Raw genomic sequence first — 19734 nt, 5'->3', positions numbered from 1 at the left:
ATCTATCTCTCTCTCTCTCCCTCTATTCTTAAATTATCTTACAAATTATCTTAAATGTTCTTCATATTGCTCTTTAGAGTGGAAAAAGGTTATCATTGATCTTAACATTTATATTTTAGAAGTTTTATTTGTTTTTAAAATGTACGTTTTTATTAGTAATTACCACACAAATAGTTTAAATAATAATGCCAGGCTATTGTATATATATATATATATATATATATATAATAAAATAATTTTGGGGTATATTAGAACGAAATAGTCAATACTATACTGTTTTCAATGTGTTCAGTGCTGCCCTCTGGTGGTGTGACGTGTTAAACTCGGTTATTAAATCGTTTTCATTGATAGTTCAGTCAGAGTGAGAGCGAACAGCGACAGGACGAGTATATGACGCGCGCGTCAGGAACAGTACGCGACAAACAAGTGTAACGTTTCTTGTGCTGTTAAAGTATTTATGGAGAGTGTCGCCTTTACCACCAACAGGCATAGGCTACTTCACGAAGGACTGGAATTTCATGCTGCCTCCCAATTTTCTCGACTGGCCAAACCGTGGACATAAATGCCTAGAACAGAGAAGACCAATGTGATGCATCTGCACGAGCGGAAAATCACTCGACTAAGATGGGTAATAAGCAAACGATATTTACTGATGAACAGCTAGACGCCTATCAGGTAAGAGACTGTAGTCTTCAGCGTTATTTACAGACGAAAATAAAGCAGCAACAAAATCAAGTTTTGGGTTAAAGAATGAAAAAATGTGCTTTCTTTCTTTATTTCTTTCTTTCTTTCTTTCTTTCTTTCTTCCTTTCTTCTTCATAGTCAAGGTGCATTCTTACAGAAAACTGCTTATATCTATTGCTATATATATATATATATATATATATATATACACACACACACACTCACACACAAGCAAGAAAAAAAGCTTATTTTGGATAATTAAAAAACAAAACAAAGCAAAAACAAACAAACAAAAAACAGGCATTTTATATGAGGCTTCTCCTTGTTCTTAGTTCAATGTCTGCAGCATTCAAGTGACTTTATTGTCTTTCACAGTGCACCGTTTGTGGGATTTTGCAGGAAATTAGTTTAAGATGGATTGATACAGATCTTAGATATTAAGCTTGAGGTGGACTATTTCAAATTCAAGTATTTCGTTATATAAAATTCCTAATGTTCTTAAAACAAGTATTAATCATAACAGCCACCACAGAGAAGTAAGGGATTATTATTTATAAATTTTATTATCATTATTATTTGCTTGTTGTGTGAATCCTAAGGTCTGAGCATCGAGACATTTCTGAGGACGTCTGATCATATTGTTCTTTATCCTCCTCATGCATGAACATGAGAGAAGGTATTGCTTTTGTCTTCTGGCGAAACATCATCTCCAGTCTAAGGACCCAATGAGACTTAAATATTAATACCAGTCTAAGAAGATACTCAGAAACCGCTTTCTGATTAGTCAGCTGTTGGAGTTTCTTCTGCTGCTAGAAGCTTTATAGTCCTGTTTTAATATATATATATATATATGTATATATATATATATATATATGTGTGTGTGTGTGTGTGTGTGTGTGTGTGTGTGTGTGTGTGTGTGTGTATGTGTGATGCGAATGGTTTGAGTCAGATATTAATTACATTTGAATAGTAGGCTTCTGAGTTTCCCACTTGCCAATCAACGAAGTGCATTATGAAGATCAGTGACTGTGTTGTACTACTTGGATCATTGGAGCTCGGCCATTTGGCTGATAGACTCATTCCTTACAGCAGCCAAGTCTTCTCAAGTCATTCATCGTGCTGTAAAACAGAATCAGGCTATTGGGGCATAATATTGTAGAAAAATTTGATACTTTTTTAAGGCATACAAAATGTGGCTCAGAAAAGGTATTCGCTGCTATCTCTTAATATATAGTTGAATTTAATCCACTTCTAATTTGATTCGGTTCAGAATATTTTTTGTTATACTTGAGTTACTGTATGTGTCAATGTTTCTTACATATAAATTCTGTAAGTCTACATTATAGTGTTTCAAATGGATTTAAGCAAATTTTTTCGTGAATTAATCATTAAAACAACTAGCTCATAAGAATTGTTAATTGTATAGTTGTATAGTTTTTTATTTTGCTAAATATAAAAAAAGGTCTTTAGAGTTGTTTGTCCATAAATTGGAATACACTAGTCTTGCTGGATGTTTTGGATACACTAAAAAGAACTGGTTCATCAGTGTCGTTTGTTAACGAATCAAAATATACTGGTTGTGCCGCATGTTTCTGATTCACTTAAAATAACTGTCTCAAAAGTGCCTTTTATTGATGACTCTGAATACACTGGCCGCGATGTATGTTACTGATTACTAAAAGTGTCTGCTTTAATAGTGTAATTTGTTTGTGAATCAGAATACACTACTCGCGTTGTATGTTTTTGATTCACTAAAGAAAACTGGTTCATAAGAGTCATTTGTCATTTGTCAAGAGTCATTTTAGTTTTTTGCATGCAGCCTGCCAAAGCAACTCTAATTCTAGGATGTTTCGTACCATCTTTTCACAGTACAGTCTTTTTATTCCATCCTGTTCAATACAGACTTAAAATTCACATTCATAACTCAAGCAAAATATAATTTCTCTTCCCGTGAGGCTGAAGATTCAGTCAGTGCAGACTGGGTGATTTACTCACTTTCCACTTCTACCAAAACTGAAAAGAAATCAACCATAGAAGTACCATAAAATTTCGCCATACAAATATTTATAGAGTGCTTTGTAACAACGCAGCCAGCTATATAAATAAAATACCAACGCAGAAGTATTTTACTAAATGCCAGCTGCTCTCGTACCTTTATATTATGTCTCTATGACATGATTATAAGAAGTTATGAAGAAGCTCCGAGGATGTAATGTCATTATTAGATATGTGGGCTTACGTTTCTGGTAACAATTTAACACCCTTTGTGCTAATAACTCACAGCTGTGGCCTTACCTCACATCTCACAGATGCAAGCCTCAATATTTCAAATTAATGAGCAATTAACAGTACTCAAACGCTAATGCGTGTAAATCACAAAACGGTCTTCCGAGCTGCTCCTCTGATTTGGGGGATGGGCTTTTAGCTGGCTGGGTGTTACATCATAAAAGAGAGCTTACTCATTAGTTAATAAATCTGTCAGCTCAGTTTGGCACCGCTACAGTAAATGCAGAGGTAAGAAATCTGTGAACAGTCTTATAATGGTTTTTTAGGCGATTCGTGCTACAGTTGGCCGACAGCTGTTGCTGTTTCCTGCGGTCATATTGCCAGGCCTCATTTGGCAGGCTGTTTTTTGTGATGGGTAACACTTATCAAACACCGTGAAACATAAGAGGCATTGTGGGCTAATACAAAAAGCTGTTGAAAAAGCTGTCAAGGAGCTCAGGTGTTGATCCACGTGCAGTCATGCAGTGTGAATGCTAAAGTGTTGCATAATATATCAGAGATGTGGCCTGACGAGAGAACATGAATTATTTCCTGTGCTTTTATTATTTTTCGAATTTAAAATAACTCAAATGTGCTTTACACTACCTCTCATAAGTTTGGGTCAGTGAGATTATAATTTATTAATAATAATTATAATTTAACTCATTTTTAATTTATTAAGAATTTAAAAGTAAGAAATTAAGACTTTAATTAAAGAAGAAATTAAAACAAATGAAAAGTTATGCATATGTGTGTTCAGAGGAGTAATTTTGTTTCCTTTTTCGTCTTAGGACTGCACCTTCTTTACACGCAAGGAAATTCTCCGGTGAGTATAGACATTTTGTTTGTCGTTGCATTTTCTGAGCTTATTTTAGTAAACAATTCTGTAGAATTCAGCAGAATTAATTTAAACATGGTATCATTTGTTAATTGAAAGTCAGATATGAATATGAAAGCTCTTTCATGATCAGTGTGGGCATAATTTAGCAAACTATCCCATTTGCAGCTATTGTGTTACCGTATTGTTTGTTCTACCAGTTCATTCAACTCTGCTGCACTCCACTGGCTCTTACTAACCTAAGATCTATAAATCTCTCTCGCCCCATTCATACATCTCATTTTCCCCTATCAGCAGTTCAGCTCCAGTGATATTCATCCATGCTCATTCATACAGACCGGTCTGATTTTAACAGTCTGCTGGCTTCATTAGTATTCCCTTCACAGGCTGTGCGCTATTTGTCTGAGTGAAATTCAAACGGTTGCTCAGATGAGACCTGAGATCAAATAAAGAGAACCTGACCATTATAAAGCTTCTTTTTATGGGAAAAGTGCTTTTTGTGAGCCACCATTTATGCAAATTTCTAAACTCAAATCTAAAGCTCTAAAGCATACCTTTCTGTCCTAAGTGATTTGAGTGATTTGGACGACTTCACATCAGCAACAAAACAAATACTGGATAAAACTTGGGTGTTCCACTTTTTTCTCGACTTTGTCATTTGGAACATACAAAGCTGTACAAATGACATGCAGATAAGAAAAATAAGTATATTGTTCACATAAATTACTTATTTGTCCCTCGTTTTACTAAATTGTGTGCACAATTTACTATTTACTAATTATTTACTAACACAATTTATGTTACGCTACAATATAAAAATCAGTGCATTCGTTTTATGTAGATCATGTGCAGGAAATAATAATTTGTTCTACTTCCTGTCCGCATTCTCATAAACCAATCTAATGCCTCTCACTTAAAGAGCCAGTAAGATGAAAATTCTAAGCTTCCTATCACTGTTTATAAGTCCTGTACAATAGGTTAAAATCCATCCAAGGTTAAAAAACATTGTCATTTTGTTAAAATATCATTTTAAAATTACCTCAATTATCAGAGATCCCCAAACGGTTCGTGCGAAGCTGTTCAAAAGATTCAGTTTCCTTAAACCCCACCTTTCGGTAGCATACTGTGTTCTGATTGGTCAACTAACATAGTCAGTTTTGATTGGTTGTTCCGCACACAACTTCATGGTAAACAATGCATTAGCATCTTTTTGGGGTGAATCATGTCTTATTCCTCTCATCGCGAAGCAAACAGTAAAATAAAAAAAACAGTTTGAATCTGAATAGCGCGTTCAGCGCGGGGACGTGGTCACATTAGATATAACGAAGGGAGACATGAAAAACAGACATCGCGTTTTTTTTCATATGGATTACTTTATCACAGAATATCTGTTAGCAGCACTTGTTACACTTCATTTTAATGACGTGTTTGTAAATGAAGATCAGCACAGACAAAGGCTGCAGACAGCACACATACTGATAAGACGCTCGGGAGAATACAAACACATAACTTCATAATCATACTTCACGTTGTGATTCGGAGATGCTTGTTGGTCTAAATAAAGTTGGTAATGAACCATCTTCTATGGCCAAACGATTTGAAAATCCCGCTGTACTCACCGAGATTAGAAAAGCAGTCATCAGTGAAATGTTGTGAACACAACAAAAGGGATTTGTTGTACTGCTCTGGTATTGTGGTAAAAATTCATTTTAGCCATTGGTTCTTCTGATCTTCATTCTTTGGCAGTGAAAATAAAACAAACTTGCCTTTACAATTAAAAACACACTGTCTCCTCGACATGATGCTATAACACCAACCAGAGCGTCTGTGTGGGCGGGGGGGAGGTCAGAGTTCCGTTTCTCTCAAGACAGTAGGCAGAGATTATTATGCAAAGTGTTCTAGTGACGTACATAGAGATGGGCAAAAGATTTGAAATCTATAACGACTCGTTTCAGCGATTCAGAGTCGACTCCTTACTTTAGAAGCCAATAACTTTATAAATCGTTTACTTTTTGGTTTAATTACTTTGCACATCGTGTACACTGATGGACAGCTACATCATACACTGTAATACAGGTCATTTTTGATTTCCCATCTGTGTGGCTCTTTAAAATGTTTCCATGCAACGCTGCATGGCTTTTGAGAACGTCTCTATAACTCATTCTCAGCTTAAAATAAAACCTGATTAAAGTCTCTTTTTCCATAAGAAAACATAACAGCAGCAACAGATTTATGAGGAAGTAGACAGGAAGTAGAACTATGGAATTGCTTTTGTGCCAATAAAAATCAATGTCATTTTTCAAGAAAATTAAAATGTACATTTAAACTGAATTTTTAGTATTTTTCCTATTTCATTTTAGTAATATAAAGTATAAAGGAAGTTTTGTTTTTGAATTTTAGTGTATTTATCTGTTGCTACTACTGCTGCTATTGCTTTTATCATGCTTATAATTTTTAGTTATTTTATTTTGTTAACATTATCAAATTGGATATACATATTTTAATAATCATCAACTCTTTCAATAGTGACTTTTATAAACCAGTTGAAATTAATATAATTGGAAATATGCATTAATTCAAATAAATGTACCATCTTTATTGTCACTATAGCATATTCACAAGTATCAAAGTGCAGTTATGTTGTGACAGGAAAGATCAGAATCCACAAAAAATACTAATTGCATTGTATACATGTAATGTACAGTATTCTCATAGTTTACATTAACATAGAAAATGCACAAATGCATAAAATTCATAAATGTTTTAAAAGCTGCGATTATCCTTTGAATAGTTCCTTTTACAGTACAGGTAACAAAACAGTGATTGCGTATATTATGTAATGGAGTGCAATATACTAGTAACGATGTTCATTTGGAGTGCTCTGGTTTTCCACTAAAGGACACTCCATTCTACGTCACAGTGTCATGGACTTCATTTCCCACAAGCCACCTCCTGATTGAACACACCTGTTCCTTATTCTATTGTTACCTCTGCCTATTTAAGTCTGTTTATTTGTGCTGTTATATTCTGCTAGTGTTAACATAGTGTCACACTGATATCTTGAGGTTTGGTTTTTTAAGCCTGATAGCCATGATTGCTGTTTCCTGAGCTCTTACTATGCCAAAGTTTGTCTGATTTTGTGTATGACCTCGTGTTTGCCTGACTGCAATTGCGGATTACTCCTTGTACACCATTAAACTTATGCTTTTGGATCCTAACCTTTGGCTTCCTTGCAGTTTCGTGACAAAAATGCCTTACATTGCCATATTAGCATGTAGCTAATTTATTTAGCTGTTGTTAAATCATTTTTAATGATCTCTTTTACAGCGTTCTCAAAATACTCCTTTGATTAATAGCATTTGATGTCCTGTCTTCTACCAACAACCCACAGGAAGCGTTTTGTATCAGAAGCCAGTGTTCTTTGGTGAGAATCATTTGTCCTGCTAAACAAAGGAGAAAGAGAGAGAGATTACATCCCATCCAGCTGAGATTTACAGCCTTGCTCGGTCTGCAAGAATGTGATTTCTTTTTTGCTTCTTTTTTGCTCCGTGATAGCCATGCAGCAAGCAACAAAGCGTGTAATAGTCTTTAGCAACCAACACAACATTGCCTCGGTTGTAAGTCCTTGTTATATACGCTCTTCTATTGGCCTAATGTTGCAGCGATCAGTGTAGCTGTACTAATCGACTTTCAATCAGAAAAGTTTGTTCATATGATTAATCGGCATGAGCTTCAGGCTAAAACTAGAGTCCCATCACTAAGTTTATCTTGTATATTCTGAGTTATTAAATAAAATATAGCATAAATAAATGTTTGTTGTTAAATATTATGTAATTATAATTATTTTGCATACAAACAAAGAAAACGATGGCAACAGGATAGTTAAACCGTAGATTAAAACACGTCATTGCACAGCGACTGCAGTGAGCACACACATTATAGTTACAATGTGGATTAATCAAATATGATATATTTCTTTTACTGTTAAATAGTTTAATCATGTTGTTTTATGTCACCGTGGCTGCTGAAGTTGTATCGAATGGAATTATTGGTCTCAATTGCAGCAATTGTAGCTTGAGCTGAATTACAATAAGAGGCTGTTCACACCGTATGTTTTTGTTTTGCATAGCGCTTTTCCATTGTTTTTAAAACCGTAAGCATATGATAGATTATGATAGATATACGCTTGCATCTCACATCTTTTGCAGCATCTCGCATGATGCAGCATTCTACACCGAAATCTATTTCACTATATGTGATGCTTAAAGTGACATCACATGTACATTTTTATTTATTTGACACTAATATGAATAATATTAACACAAACTGCAATGTAAATATATATACTTTAAAGATGTAAAAAGTTTTTTGAATCCTCTGACGACTGATTGGAACTGGAATTGAAGAAATCTTCTCGAAATTTAGATTTAATGCTTATAATGTCAAATTAGTTAAGTGCGTAAACTTTTAAATGAGTGTGATGGCATTAAACATTTAATCTTATTTATAATAAATGCAATCAAATCTATATATGTGAATTTTTATACATTTGTACAAGATTACATACTCATATTATAATGTAGAACATAGATCATAAAGAAACAACCACCGTCGAGGTTAAGTTTGGGTCACACATTTTTCTACAATTTCATCATCATAAAAATTAATTTACTACTCAAAGAACCTACTTATAATGCCATGTTGAAAGTCTGAATGTGAAAGGGTTCGGATTAAGATGCTCATGTACTAGAACATGTACGAAAATCCAAATCTGATTTTATGAGAATATATTGTTTTATGAATTAGTAATTGATTGGTTGAAACTGAGACTTTCTGTGCAAACACTGTTACCTGCATTTCTCTCATGGCGTATAGGATCGCTTTTCAAACCTTACGAAAGACCTGGAACCCAATCTCTTGATTAGGCGCAGACTTGTAAAGTATAGCATCAGGTCTGGTTCATTCCTGTCCATGATAACATAAAGAAATAAAGCCTTGTGTTTGTTATTCGACCTGGCTGTTGTCCATTCCCTATGTGCATTAGGTATAAATAAAACAAATAGCCTGCTTTCTGTTCTAATAGGATTGACATAATGCTCTCGGGTTTCAGGATATGCTGTTAATCGCTGTCGTTTGAAGATCAAGTGTCTACTTTGAGAAATTAACAGCAGATACAGGAGAAAGGGGCACAACAGTGTCATCTTACAGTCAAACTAATTACGGTAAAACAGAAGGCTAACAACATGCTCTCATTGGCTGAGCTGTAGTTAGTGTATTTCCCCCAGTCTGACTCACGAGGACATTTCCAATGCTGTGTACAGAATACGACTTACATTTTCTGTCTGTCAGAGACCGAACTGTGTACGAAATTCAGTAGGTATCCTCCTACTTTGCTGTGTTTTTCTCTCAGTGACTCAGTGAGCTTTTAGATTTGATGGAGTTGGTATGAAAGTATTAGTGTTTTGATGTTTGAATTACTGACTATGACATATTGATAATGAGAAATATGCTTAATCTTTAATCATCAGCAACTTTATGCCACTTGTCCCAACTACAAAGTTTCTATTGATGTTCCTTGCATGTTGAAAGCTTTCATTACCCAAGCTTTTCATCACCAACTTTCACCAAACTATCAGGCTATGCTAATTACATCACTCTCAATTCAACTTAGAGTGTATTATGTTCAATCCAGTGGCCTTTTTGAGATATTTTGTGTGATTTGAGATCAATATGAATTGGTCAATGATCCCTCATGATGTTTGCTCTTGTGTGTAAAGCTTGAAAGGATAATAAGATATGATTCAGGATGTTGCGCTGCATCACGTTTTTGCATTTTTGATGTGAAATAAGAACAGCGGATGGACTTTTTCATTGTATGAAACATGTTTCAGAACCAACTTACCTATGATACTACCTAGTACCCAGAATTGCTTCTCTAAAGGTATTTTGCTAAGATCACATGAGCAGCTGGTGAAGGTCTTCCTGTTGTTTTAGTTTTTTCTTTGTGGCTGTAATACCCATCTAATGATGAAAACCCTCAGTTCTCATAATCAAACCCATCCTACGGGCCCCTGGTGACTCATGATGGGTCATGGACTTCCCTGTGAAAGTGAATAAGCCTCGCCGTGATGTGTAGGTGCCCTTTTCATGTATGCATTGCATGTGGTGGGTTAAAAAAATCCATGCATTTATTAACAGGGCTGAAGCATAACAAAGAGTCTGCATCCATGAAAGGGGTTAATGAGATGTTTAATGCATTACTTTCTAATGGCCATTATAGGCTCTGCTTATTCTTCAGCAATGAACCATTACTGGCTTTTTATCTCATGTGCCCAGAGAGCTTTGTAACCCTCTGCTTTCATTACCAATTCACTGGGTGCTTTAATGCACCAGGATGCTTTGAGCAAACTGCAACATATTACACATAAAAATGAGCTTGTTGGTGTTAAACACATGGGTCTCTGGAATACCATACAGCTACTGCTGGTCCAGTCAAAATAAAATATAATGCCTGTGTCTCTTTGACAATTGCTAAGGAGTCTAGAGTGGTTTAGAGTGTTGTTATATACTAAGTTATTCTAAATGGTTTAGGATGTTTCTGTGTTGTTGCTAATGTTTTCTAAGTGTAAAAAGCCATGTGGTTGCTGAGGTGTGGTTAGGCATGTTGCTAGTTGCAAAGATGTTTTGAGTTTTTAGATGTGTTGTAATTGCATGAAACTCTCTTGCACAAGCCGCATTTTAGGTATTAGTTATGTACTTTTTTTATGGTGCACACTTGTTTTTTCAAACAGTTTGCAAACCTCATTTGCATAAGAACTCCAACTTCTGACAACTCTATATCAGTGATGTTGTTTTTCATTTCAGTAGTGCCGAGCTGCCATCCAGTGTTTCGTAATATTTCCAGCTCTTACAGAAGATGTGTCAGCCCGGTTTGATTCATGTGGATGGGTTGTCCCTCTGCAATGACACTGAGATTGGTTTTGATAACAGGGCCAGTGGAGCACGAGAAACAAAATGGACAATCACTGGCAAATCTAATGGAGTCTTGCACTTTATCACCTTCATAAAACACCCCATTTCTCCTGTTCCCCACACATACCCATGCACACAATCCACCTTGCTGTTATAGGTTAGCGTATAGTTATCAGCAATCGTTATGGCTTGTATTTCCTTGCATCCTGATTGGAAGCCTGTGGTGCAACATGAGATGTTTCTCTTTTCTTGTAATTACGGTTGGTACAAGGTATCATATGTACTGTACAGTCGTCAATACTAGATATTTTTCTACAGCCTCTGCTAATAACACGTCTAGCAAAGCTTTTTGTCTGAAAACATTATAATGTGGTATAATATAGATGTAATGGGCTGCAGTTGAATGGGTTTTTTTATTGACTTCTGCGAGCTTAAGTAATTACTGATCACACTGAATCACATGTTTAATCACCTCAGTGTAGTGCAAAGTAATGTTTCATATTAAGTATATTATTGGTTTAAAATTTCATATTTACTGGTGTTGGAAATCAGAAGTGTCAGAGGTGTGCAGTTTTTATAGTCATGAATGGAGTTTTTTTTCTTTCATGCAATAGGGTGCTTTAGCAGTCTGTTTACTTAATCAAACATTACAGTGGAGAGCTTTTTTTTTTTTTTTTGAGATTTTGTTTTCTTTTTGTTTCTTGTAGCAGTATACATTGATATCAGCTTCCTTTTATCCTGTTTTGTTTCCTGATTTGTTTGTTTCTTATGCACTATTTAGTTTTTGTGTTTTATTTTTGTTTGCTTCAGATATTTTGTTTGTTTTTAATTGTTCTTGTCTTTTGTTTAATTTTGTTTCTAGTTTGTTTTTGTTTTGATTTGTCTTAAGACAACAAAATAAGATGTTTGTTTTTTTTTACTATCAGTGCAAATTATAAATTGTTTTCTTTCATCCCCAAAGCTTCATTAGCTTTGTATATAGCCGTGTGTCCCTGCGGTACTGATCTTTACTGAATATCTGATATCTTCCCTGTCTTGTTGCCACACTCAGACTGAGTCATCAGTTCACCGCTGACTGGCAAGTAAAACAGAAAGGCTTTGTGAAATCTGCTTTACTAATTCCTCTTATGCTGATTCCTTAATTATACTGGGTTTGTGAGTGTGGTTAACAAGTTAATTTTTACATCATTTATTACATGCATTTATTTGTGAAATGCATTAAGTTTCATCAATTCAGATTATTTAGGGATTAAACATAAACCAGTGCTGATAAAAACTTAATGGTGAACCTTTTTTATGTTTAGCTGTCAACGAAGAAACAAAAAAAAAAAATGGGTTAAATAAATGGGGTTTGGTTTTGTCATTGCCTTACCAAACAACATTTTCTGTTGATGTTTATTTGTTTTTTACTTTTCTTTTCATGCTTATTTTAATTTTGCTTTTTTTGTGTGTGTTAAAAGATTATAATTTCTCCCCAAATATGTAATTTTTCCCCAAAAAATAAAAAATAAAAAGCAACCAAAACTCCTGTGACAGAGGAAAAAACCTTGGGAGAAACCAGGCTGTCGGGGGGGGCAGACGTCCTAGAAGTCAAAGGAACAATGATGAACGGGAGTAAACAGTTTTCACTTTTTTCTGCATTGCAGCTTGCATGGAAGATACCACGAGCTGGCTCCACATTTAGTTCCAATGGACTACACCAATGACCCTGATGTTAAAGTCCCTTTAGCCCTCATAGTCAACATGCCGGAACTGAAGGTAATGTTAACTATTCACTACAGAATTCCACTTCCAATTCCAATCCACATACAACAACATAAGGGGTGCAGAAATATGCTGGTGCCTTGTTTAAGCAACATGATGCTTGTGCAATGACCCTGCACTGCACTTTTAGTTTATATCATATATAATAGACACTTGTTTTTATAGGACAAAATTGTTTTTTAATGGGCACACTGGCTGGGCTGTTTATATGACAAAGCACAAGCGGAGGAAGTGAGGGATATTACATCACTACGCTTTTGAAAGTTAACGCTCCATGAGATGGTGCCATTTCAGCAAATTATGTTAGCGCTTTAGATTTGCCATTGTTGTAAAGACGCATACGTTTAATCGGACTAGAGCGCCAAGAGATCATTTATAGGATTAGCCAATAAGAGCATTAGCATTATACTAGCATTAAAGTTATAATGATGTTATAGAGGTAACTCTTTATTACCGCCATTCCTGAGCTGTTTATATAAACCTCTGTCATATTATCTCCTTTCAAAGATGATCTTCTACCTTTTTAAAACTTTTTAAAGCCTACTGTATCATATTTGATATGCAAATTTCAGAGGCCTCTAAATTATCAGTATGATCAAAAACTTGGAAAAAAAAATTTCTGCCTTCTATCATCTGATTTAGAGTTTATGCTTTTTTTGCAATAAAAGAGACTTTAAACACTTCAGGTTGTGGCTCATATGTCATTTTGCTGTGAAATCTTTACTTATTTTTGTGAAGTAAACATAAAAAAAAATACTTTCCCCCACAACAGAAATACAGAACTTTAATCATAAATCTATTCTTTTTTAACATCATCCTACTAAGACATTATTGGGAGATAAATGTGACAACTGATATTTATATGTATTTTATGTAAGTAGTCTATTATACTGTTATAAAGACTTCTAGCTGTTAGATTTTCATCTTTTAATTTGGCCATATAAATATCAGCATCAGCACCAAATTGCATATTTTTGATTAGTTGGAGCAAAATTTTGCAAATTAACATGTTTTTTCCCCTCAGAGTATGAGCTATTCTCACCATATCATATTTAATGGTCCAAAAGCCTGATGTATCAAATATGATACTCAAAAAAAAAAAAACTTTTTTAATTGAAAAGTTTATTGAACCTTTAGACCAAACATTAAAAAAAAGAGATTGTTTCTGTTATTTTATATGACAGGTTTACGGGGTTAAAGAAAAAGTTGTCTCAAGCCAAGAATTTATTATTACAGTCATATCGCAGGTCAAATCTCACCTTTCCTTAATAAATCAGAGCCAACCCTCAGTCAGTCAAAATGTGTCAGATGTTCCAGTTCCAGATTCAGAATGAGCCCCATTATGTCCCTCTTGCTGGAGAGATATTTTTACCACCCTGTAAAGCCGTCTGATGGATGAAGGAGCTATAAACCCAACCCTAGGAGGTGGATGATACTGATGGAGACCACTCGAGCTGAGATTGATGAGGCTACGACAGCTTCCAGTTTGTAAAGATCCTCTCAGTCTTCATAAACATAAATCTCTGCCCCCTTCAGTCTGATAATTAGCCTTTTTGTGCAAAAGTGGAGTGATTTAACACATCAGAGCATTAGAGGGCTGTTTACTTGACATCTGCCAGTACAAAACAGTTTTTTTTTTTTTTACTCACGGATGGATATTTTCTGTGAAGTTACCCATAAGGCAATCTAATCAAATTTTCCTCAATTCGAATTAATTCAATCCTAAGCCTTGCAATCCGATTTTATGTTCAATAACATTTGCATTACATGTATTTCAAACAAAACAGTGCATTCAGAAATAATGCCAATAATCAAAGTTTTTGCCTTGATGACATATCTAAAAAAAAAAAAAAAAAAAAAAAAAAAAAAAAAAGATAAAATGTATGTCAGAAGGTTTTTTTTTTTTTTTTTTTTTTTCAAATAGATATAAATGTTAATATTCAGTTTCCTCAAATGACCAGTTTGGAATATGTAAGACATAAAACAGATAAAACAGGCACTGCACATATAGGCAAATTATTTTTGTAACAAATTGGCAAAATAGTAAGTAAATAGTTCAAATAGTTACCTGCTTAATTTCTTTATGATCTTCATCGTCTAATCCAACTAAAGTTTCATTTGATAGTGGTATTTGCATGAAAGCTATTCAGTCCGATTAAATCATTAATCCAATTACTAAAAGATTATTTGCTGCATGTAAGTTGTAGCTGACGTGAAATCATGCCTGAAGTTCCTTCCAAGTTGAACAAGGACTTTTTGTGCTACTAACATAACTTAAACCTCAAATCCTATGTGTAATATTTGCTATTTTGACTGTGTGATAGTAAAAAAGGCTCAGAAACATCACTTGGGATGGTTGTGTTTATAATTATGCAAAGGATGGTGAGTTTTTAAAGCAGAACTGAGACATCGGGGTTGATCCTGATCTGCTGCGTTCATGTTACTGTTCCCAGAGCTGTTGAGTCAGCTAGTAGCACAAGGCATAAAAATTCCTGTAGGCCAATAGCCAGTAAGAAATATATGGGCGCCAGTTTGAGGAGTCAGCCTTTCTACATTTTATACATGACTCACTCAGCAAAACTGCCTCTGCTGCACACATGCTTAATTCAGCCAAACATTTGTACTCCATGGCCACAGTTTTCTGCATCTACTTAAATTTTTAAGGAAAAAATAGAAATAATGAATTTAAATAATAGTTTGTAAAATATAAAAAAATAGCTTGGTATTATACGGTTTCCGTGGTATTTTTATGGTGACAACATTGTACCTATTTTCTTGTTCTATAAAATTAAAAATCACAGATTTCCATGCAAATATCCAGATACATTTTGCAAAAGGTTGTTTCTGTTAACTAAAAATATTGCAGTAATTGAAATTAAGCTGAAATAAAATAGATGAAAAACAGTTTTTTAAACTGTAGTACTGAAAATACTAAAACTAAAATAAAAATTTAAAGTTGAATTTAAAATTTTCAAAAAGAAAAACTAATAAAAATGACAAAATAACAAATTTGCCAAAACTTAAAAACTAAAATTAAAATGAAAACTTTTAAAATATATCGAAATATTACTAAATACAAAATTCTGTCATGAAAATCTAGTTGGTGCAGGATGACAAGTTCTCAATCTGACATGATGACATCATTGTTCTCATGGCACAGCTGATTGGTTCTTTTTGTTTCAGCAGCTTTTAAATACTCTGCAAGTGCTTACTGTAGCCATTGCAACACGCTTCAGAAATCCTCCACCTTCCCCAGCTCCACCTGTCTGCGATGGGGTGATTTCATCTGTTGTATATGGGGGTTATTTCATATATGTTATATGTGCAGAAGCAGTGTTTCCAACATGCTCACAGCAGAAAGTCACAGAAAGTCTGCCACAGCAGAATCAGCATAGCAGATCTATTCTGGCAAGACCAAACACATTAACACTGCCATGTATATGACCATACTTAACTAAGATGTCATGACAGAAATACTATAGTAGTAAATAAATTATACTAAAATTACACTGATATTGGAGCCTTTCTAGTTCTTTTTATAGTATAAACCTAATAAAGCATTACATTTTTGTTTTCTAGGAGAATCCATTCAGGAATCGTATTGTGGAATCGTTTTCTGAAGACGGCCAGGGAAACCTCAGCTTCAACGACTTTGTGGACATGTTTTCGGTTCTCAGCGAAATGGCTCCCAGAGAACTGAAAGCCATTTATGCGTTTAAAATATATGGTAAAAGTAATTTTTGATTTTTATTGATTCATGTACAGTCCACAATAACAAAATATTTTACAAAATTTACAATGTGATTGTCAAAATGCACAGTTTTAGGGGATGTAATAAATATATATATTGCAACTTTAATAAATGATGCAGCAACTTTATAACGTGAACGCCTTTTGTGGTTCATTCTTATCTTCTTGTTTTGTTCTTAGACTTCAATGTGGATAATTACATCTGCAAGGAGGACTTAGAAAAGACTCTGAACAGGTTAACGAAGGAAGAGCTAACACCAGAGGAGGTTGTTCTGGTGTGTGAGAAGGCCATCGAGGAGGCCGACCTGGATGGAGACAACAAACTCTCTTTTGCCGACTTTGAGAACATGATCTCAAGGGCTCCTGACTTTTTAAGGTAAGAACAATGGATATGAAGTGACTTATTTCCGCAGATGTATTCTAATCAGAGTTCAGTTTTGATGTTATTACTATAAATCATAGTAACCAAGATGGTGGAGAATGCGGGCAAAATTCTCATTATAAATATTTAACTGACATAAACTGAATAAAACAGTCGAATCTAATTAAAAAAATTACAATTTAATGCTTGTTAGAGTACTGTGGTTTTAGCTTAGCAACATGCTAACATCAAACTCACTGACATAAATTTATTGAATCTGTTAAAGTGAATTGGGTGTTGAGCTTTCACTATTGATGTATGATGTATAGATTTGCTGCTTATTTAGATTTTTCCAAATCTTGTTGTTTATTATCTTTTTTTTTCAGTTAGCATAATGCCTTAGCATAATGCCTGCTGCTTATGTACTTACTAGATTGTACTCACTAGATTTGAACACTAATGATGCTCATAATCTTAGTTTGAGTTACTAAGTCCTTATCAATGTAAAGCCAGTAACACTCTAGTACGGTCTTTAATCTGGAGTCACACAACTATAATTTGGCTGAAGTGCACTTAAATATGCTTTATGGGGCAAGAGTTCTTCTGTTCCGTTTTTAAAGGACTTTTTGGACTTCACAGCTGTGCCTCACTGACCACATGACTGAGAGGGTCAGGAAGGTTTTGTACCAGTTTTGACCTGAATGCCAAACAAATCTATAATTGCTTTCATAAGCTTTCAGTCAAAGAGAGAATTACTTTCTTGAACACTCATAGAAAGATAATATGGAAGGGACAGGTGGTTAATGTCAGTTGTTGAAGATGTGTGACAAAGGTTTGGATCTCTTTCTGCTATCTGGTGGAATTCCAAATTCATTTTAGGATCAATTTTATTATCAAAATGCCATCTGCGCCTCATCCTAGTTCTTCATACTTTTTAATATCACATTGCTCAATATTTATCAGTTACCGGTGAGGCAGCAAAAATCGACTTGCATGGTGAAGACTATAAAATGCAAATCCTAAGAAATATATCCTGGGTTTGTCACTTTTTTTGTCACTTTAGGGACATGAAAAGGCATAATTTGATTTCGACTGCTCCTTAGTCTAATATGATGTTTCTCTCTTTGTCATCTTTCTGTACTGCAGCACCTTCCATATACGAATCTAGAATGGCTTCAGTGGAAGACACCAATGCTGATGTTCCTTGAACAGACATATGAACAGAGGATAAATGTCTGCTGTTGGTTTCCTCCATTTTTGGAAGCACACTTGACAGGATTACAGACTAATGCATAGCTGTTTCTTCACCAATGAAAAGTTAGGTTCAGAAATCCCTTGTGTTTTCAGAGAGAGGAAATGGAAGCTTGTGGCCTTTTGTGGGTTTGACCCATGCACCTCGTCCTGGAGTAAAACTAATACGGATGTAAACCACTTTCATGGGCTTCTATCAATGTCCGTGGCACATTGGACACAAATTTAACTTACTCTTCCACTTCTAAAACTCTTATTTGGGAATCATGGGACGGTTTTTATTCAGGAAGCGGCAAACAAACTGGACAAGATAGTGAGAGAGAGGGCCACAAGCACATTATTGGTATCAGCGCCACTGAGACAGTTTTTTTTCTACAGCTATGCAATCTTTGTCTATAAAATTTAAAATGCATGAATTAGATTACGCTACACACTTTTTCCTGTTCCCTAATGTCCCTACAGCCTCACCATTTCACAGACTAAATGCTTATAGAACTGGAGCATGACGACAATCATATCTAAATGTTCTCCAGTTGAATGAAGGGCTCTTCCATCATATGTCCTCTAATTTTCTCTGTCATTTACTCTCCATGTATTTGTTCCGCCTGCTGATCCCTCTATCCCTTCTGTCCTAACTTGAGGTGTTAGCGTCAAACTGTCTCTTACCTTTTTTCGGTATTTGATGTGATAGAGGGCATTTGACTTTTAATAAAGATTTTCTTTCAATTGTTAACTGAGTGCATCTATTGATATTTTGAGGTCAATGCTTGAATTTTGGAACAACATATATTATTTAAAGGGACAGTTCACCCAAATTTTCCATCATCATTTACTCACCCTCATGTCCTTTCAAACCCGTATCATGTTCTTTCTGCCGTGGAACACAAAATGAGAAATTACATAGAATGTTCATGCCATATATATATATATATATAAAATGAAAGTTGGAACAACATGAGTAAGCAAATGATCACACAGATGTAAAATTGTTGCATATTTGAATATAATTTTAGCGGGACCCCAGTCGTGGCCCTGTTTTTTTTTTTTTTTTTTTTTGTCCTCTCCTTGTTCTTGTTCAAGCCCCACGCAGCTGTGAGCCAGCCTTAACAATAAAGACGGGCAGACATCCTGTCGTGTTCCACTTTAATGACTCTTTAAGCTGAATGAGATAATTAGGAGTGGCGCTGCCTCAGCACTCGTATGTTTATACACAGCATGCTTTGAGCCCGGTAAATCTCTAGCCAGAGATGCACAGAGCTGTCCTTGGCCATATTAGTTCAACTGATGATTTACTGGGTCAGACACTTTCTGTCCTTTTATGAGGGTACAACACCATTTCAAGTGCATTACATTGTTTTTGCAAGGAGATATGGCTTAAAAAAATGTAAATGTATATGTAGTGTTTTGTTTTGGTGGATTCTTTTATTTATTTGTTATTACTCTTTGGGTTGCCAAGGGATTGCTATTTGGTTGCCAGAATAGCGTTTGCTATGGCATTGCTATTTGGATGCTAGACTGTTTTGGATGGTTGCTAGGCCAGAGTCCCACTTGAAGTCACCATATACATATATATATATATATATATATATATATATATATATATATATATATATATATATATATATATATATATATATATATATATATATATATATATATATATATATATATAATGTGCGGTTTGTATGGAAGCCGTAATATAAGTCTAGGGAATGGAACCCATTTTACCATCCTCTGGGGTAATATCTGAATGCTTTTAAAGGTTATAGATGATCTTTTCTCAATAAACCATACAGATTAGAGATATGATTCAGTCTAATAAAAGTTTAATTTGAGCCCCCATATAGCA

General features: G+C 34.8%; 1 protein-coding gene across 1 annotated transcript; it reads left to right on the top strand.

Annotated features, from left to right (window-relative positions):
- Nucleotides 1-322: 322 nt before the first annotated feature.
- LOC127947290 (calcium and integrin-binding family member 2) lies at nucleotides 323-18853 on the top strand. The gene is made up of 6 exons (XM_052544302.1): nucleotides 323-675; nucleotides 3741-3775; nucleotides 12406-12517; nucleotides 16103-16250; nucleotides 16454-16649; nucleotides 17781-18853. Exons 1-6 carry the CDS (start codon nucleotides 625-627, stop codon nucleotides 17800-17802), a joined length of 564 nt encoding a protein of 187 aa, XP_052400262.1. The 5' UTR covers nucleotides 323-624; the 3' UTR covers nucleotides 17803-18853.
- The last annotated feature ends 881 nt before the right edge of the window (nucleotides 18854-19734 follow it).

This window comes from Carassius gibelio, chromosome A25 (assembly GCF_023724105.1).
Source record: "Carassius gibelio isolate Cgi1373 ecotype wild population from Czech Republic chromosome A25, carGib1.2-hapl.c, whole genome shotgun sequence".
In the NCBI taxonomy this organism is placed as follows: domain Eukaryota; kingdom Metazoa; phylum Chordata; class Actinopteri; order Cypriniformes; family Cyprinidae; genus Carassius; species Carassius gibelio.
The sequence above is the reverse complement of the archived record's forward strand: the minus strand, read 5'-3'. Positions and strand labels throughout refer to the sequence as shown.

Bases quoted from the DNA above. Each gene is read 5' to 3' on its own strand.
- LOC127947290 (XM_052544302.1), top strand. From the start codon at position 625: ATGGGTAATAAGCAAACGATATTTACTGATGAACAGCTAGACGCCTAT. The intron at 676-3,740 runs GTAAGAGACTGT...TTTTCGTCTTAG, and splicing joins AACAGCTAGACGCCTATCAG to GACTGCACCTTCTTTACACG. The intron at 16,650-17,780 runs GTAAGAACAATG...TCTGTACTGCAG, and splicing joins AGGGCTCCTGACTTTTTAAG to CACCTTCCATATACGAATCT.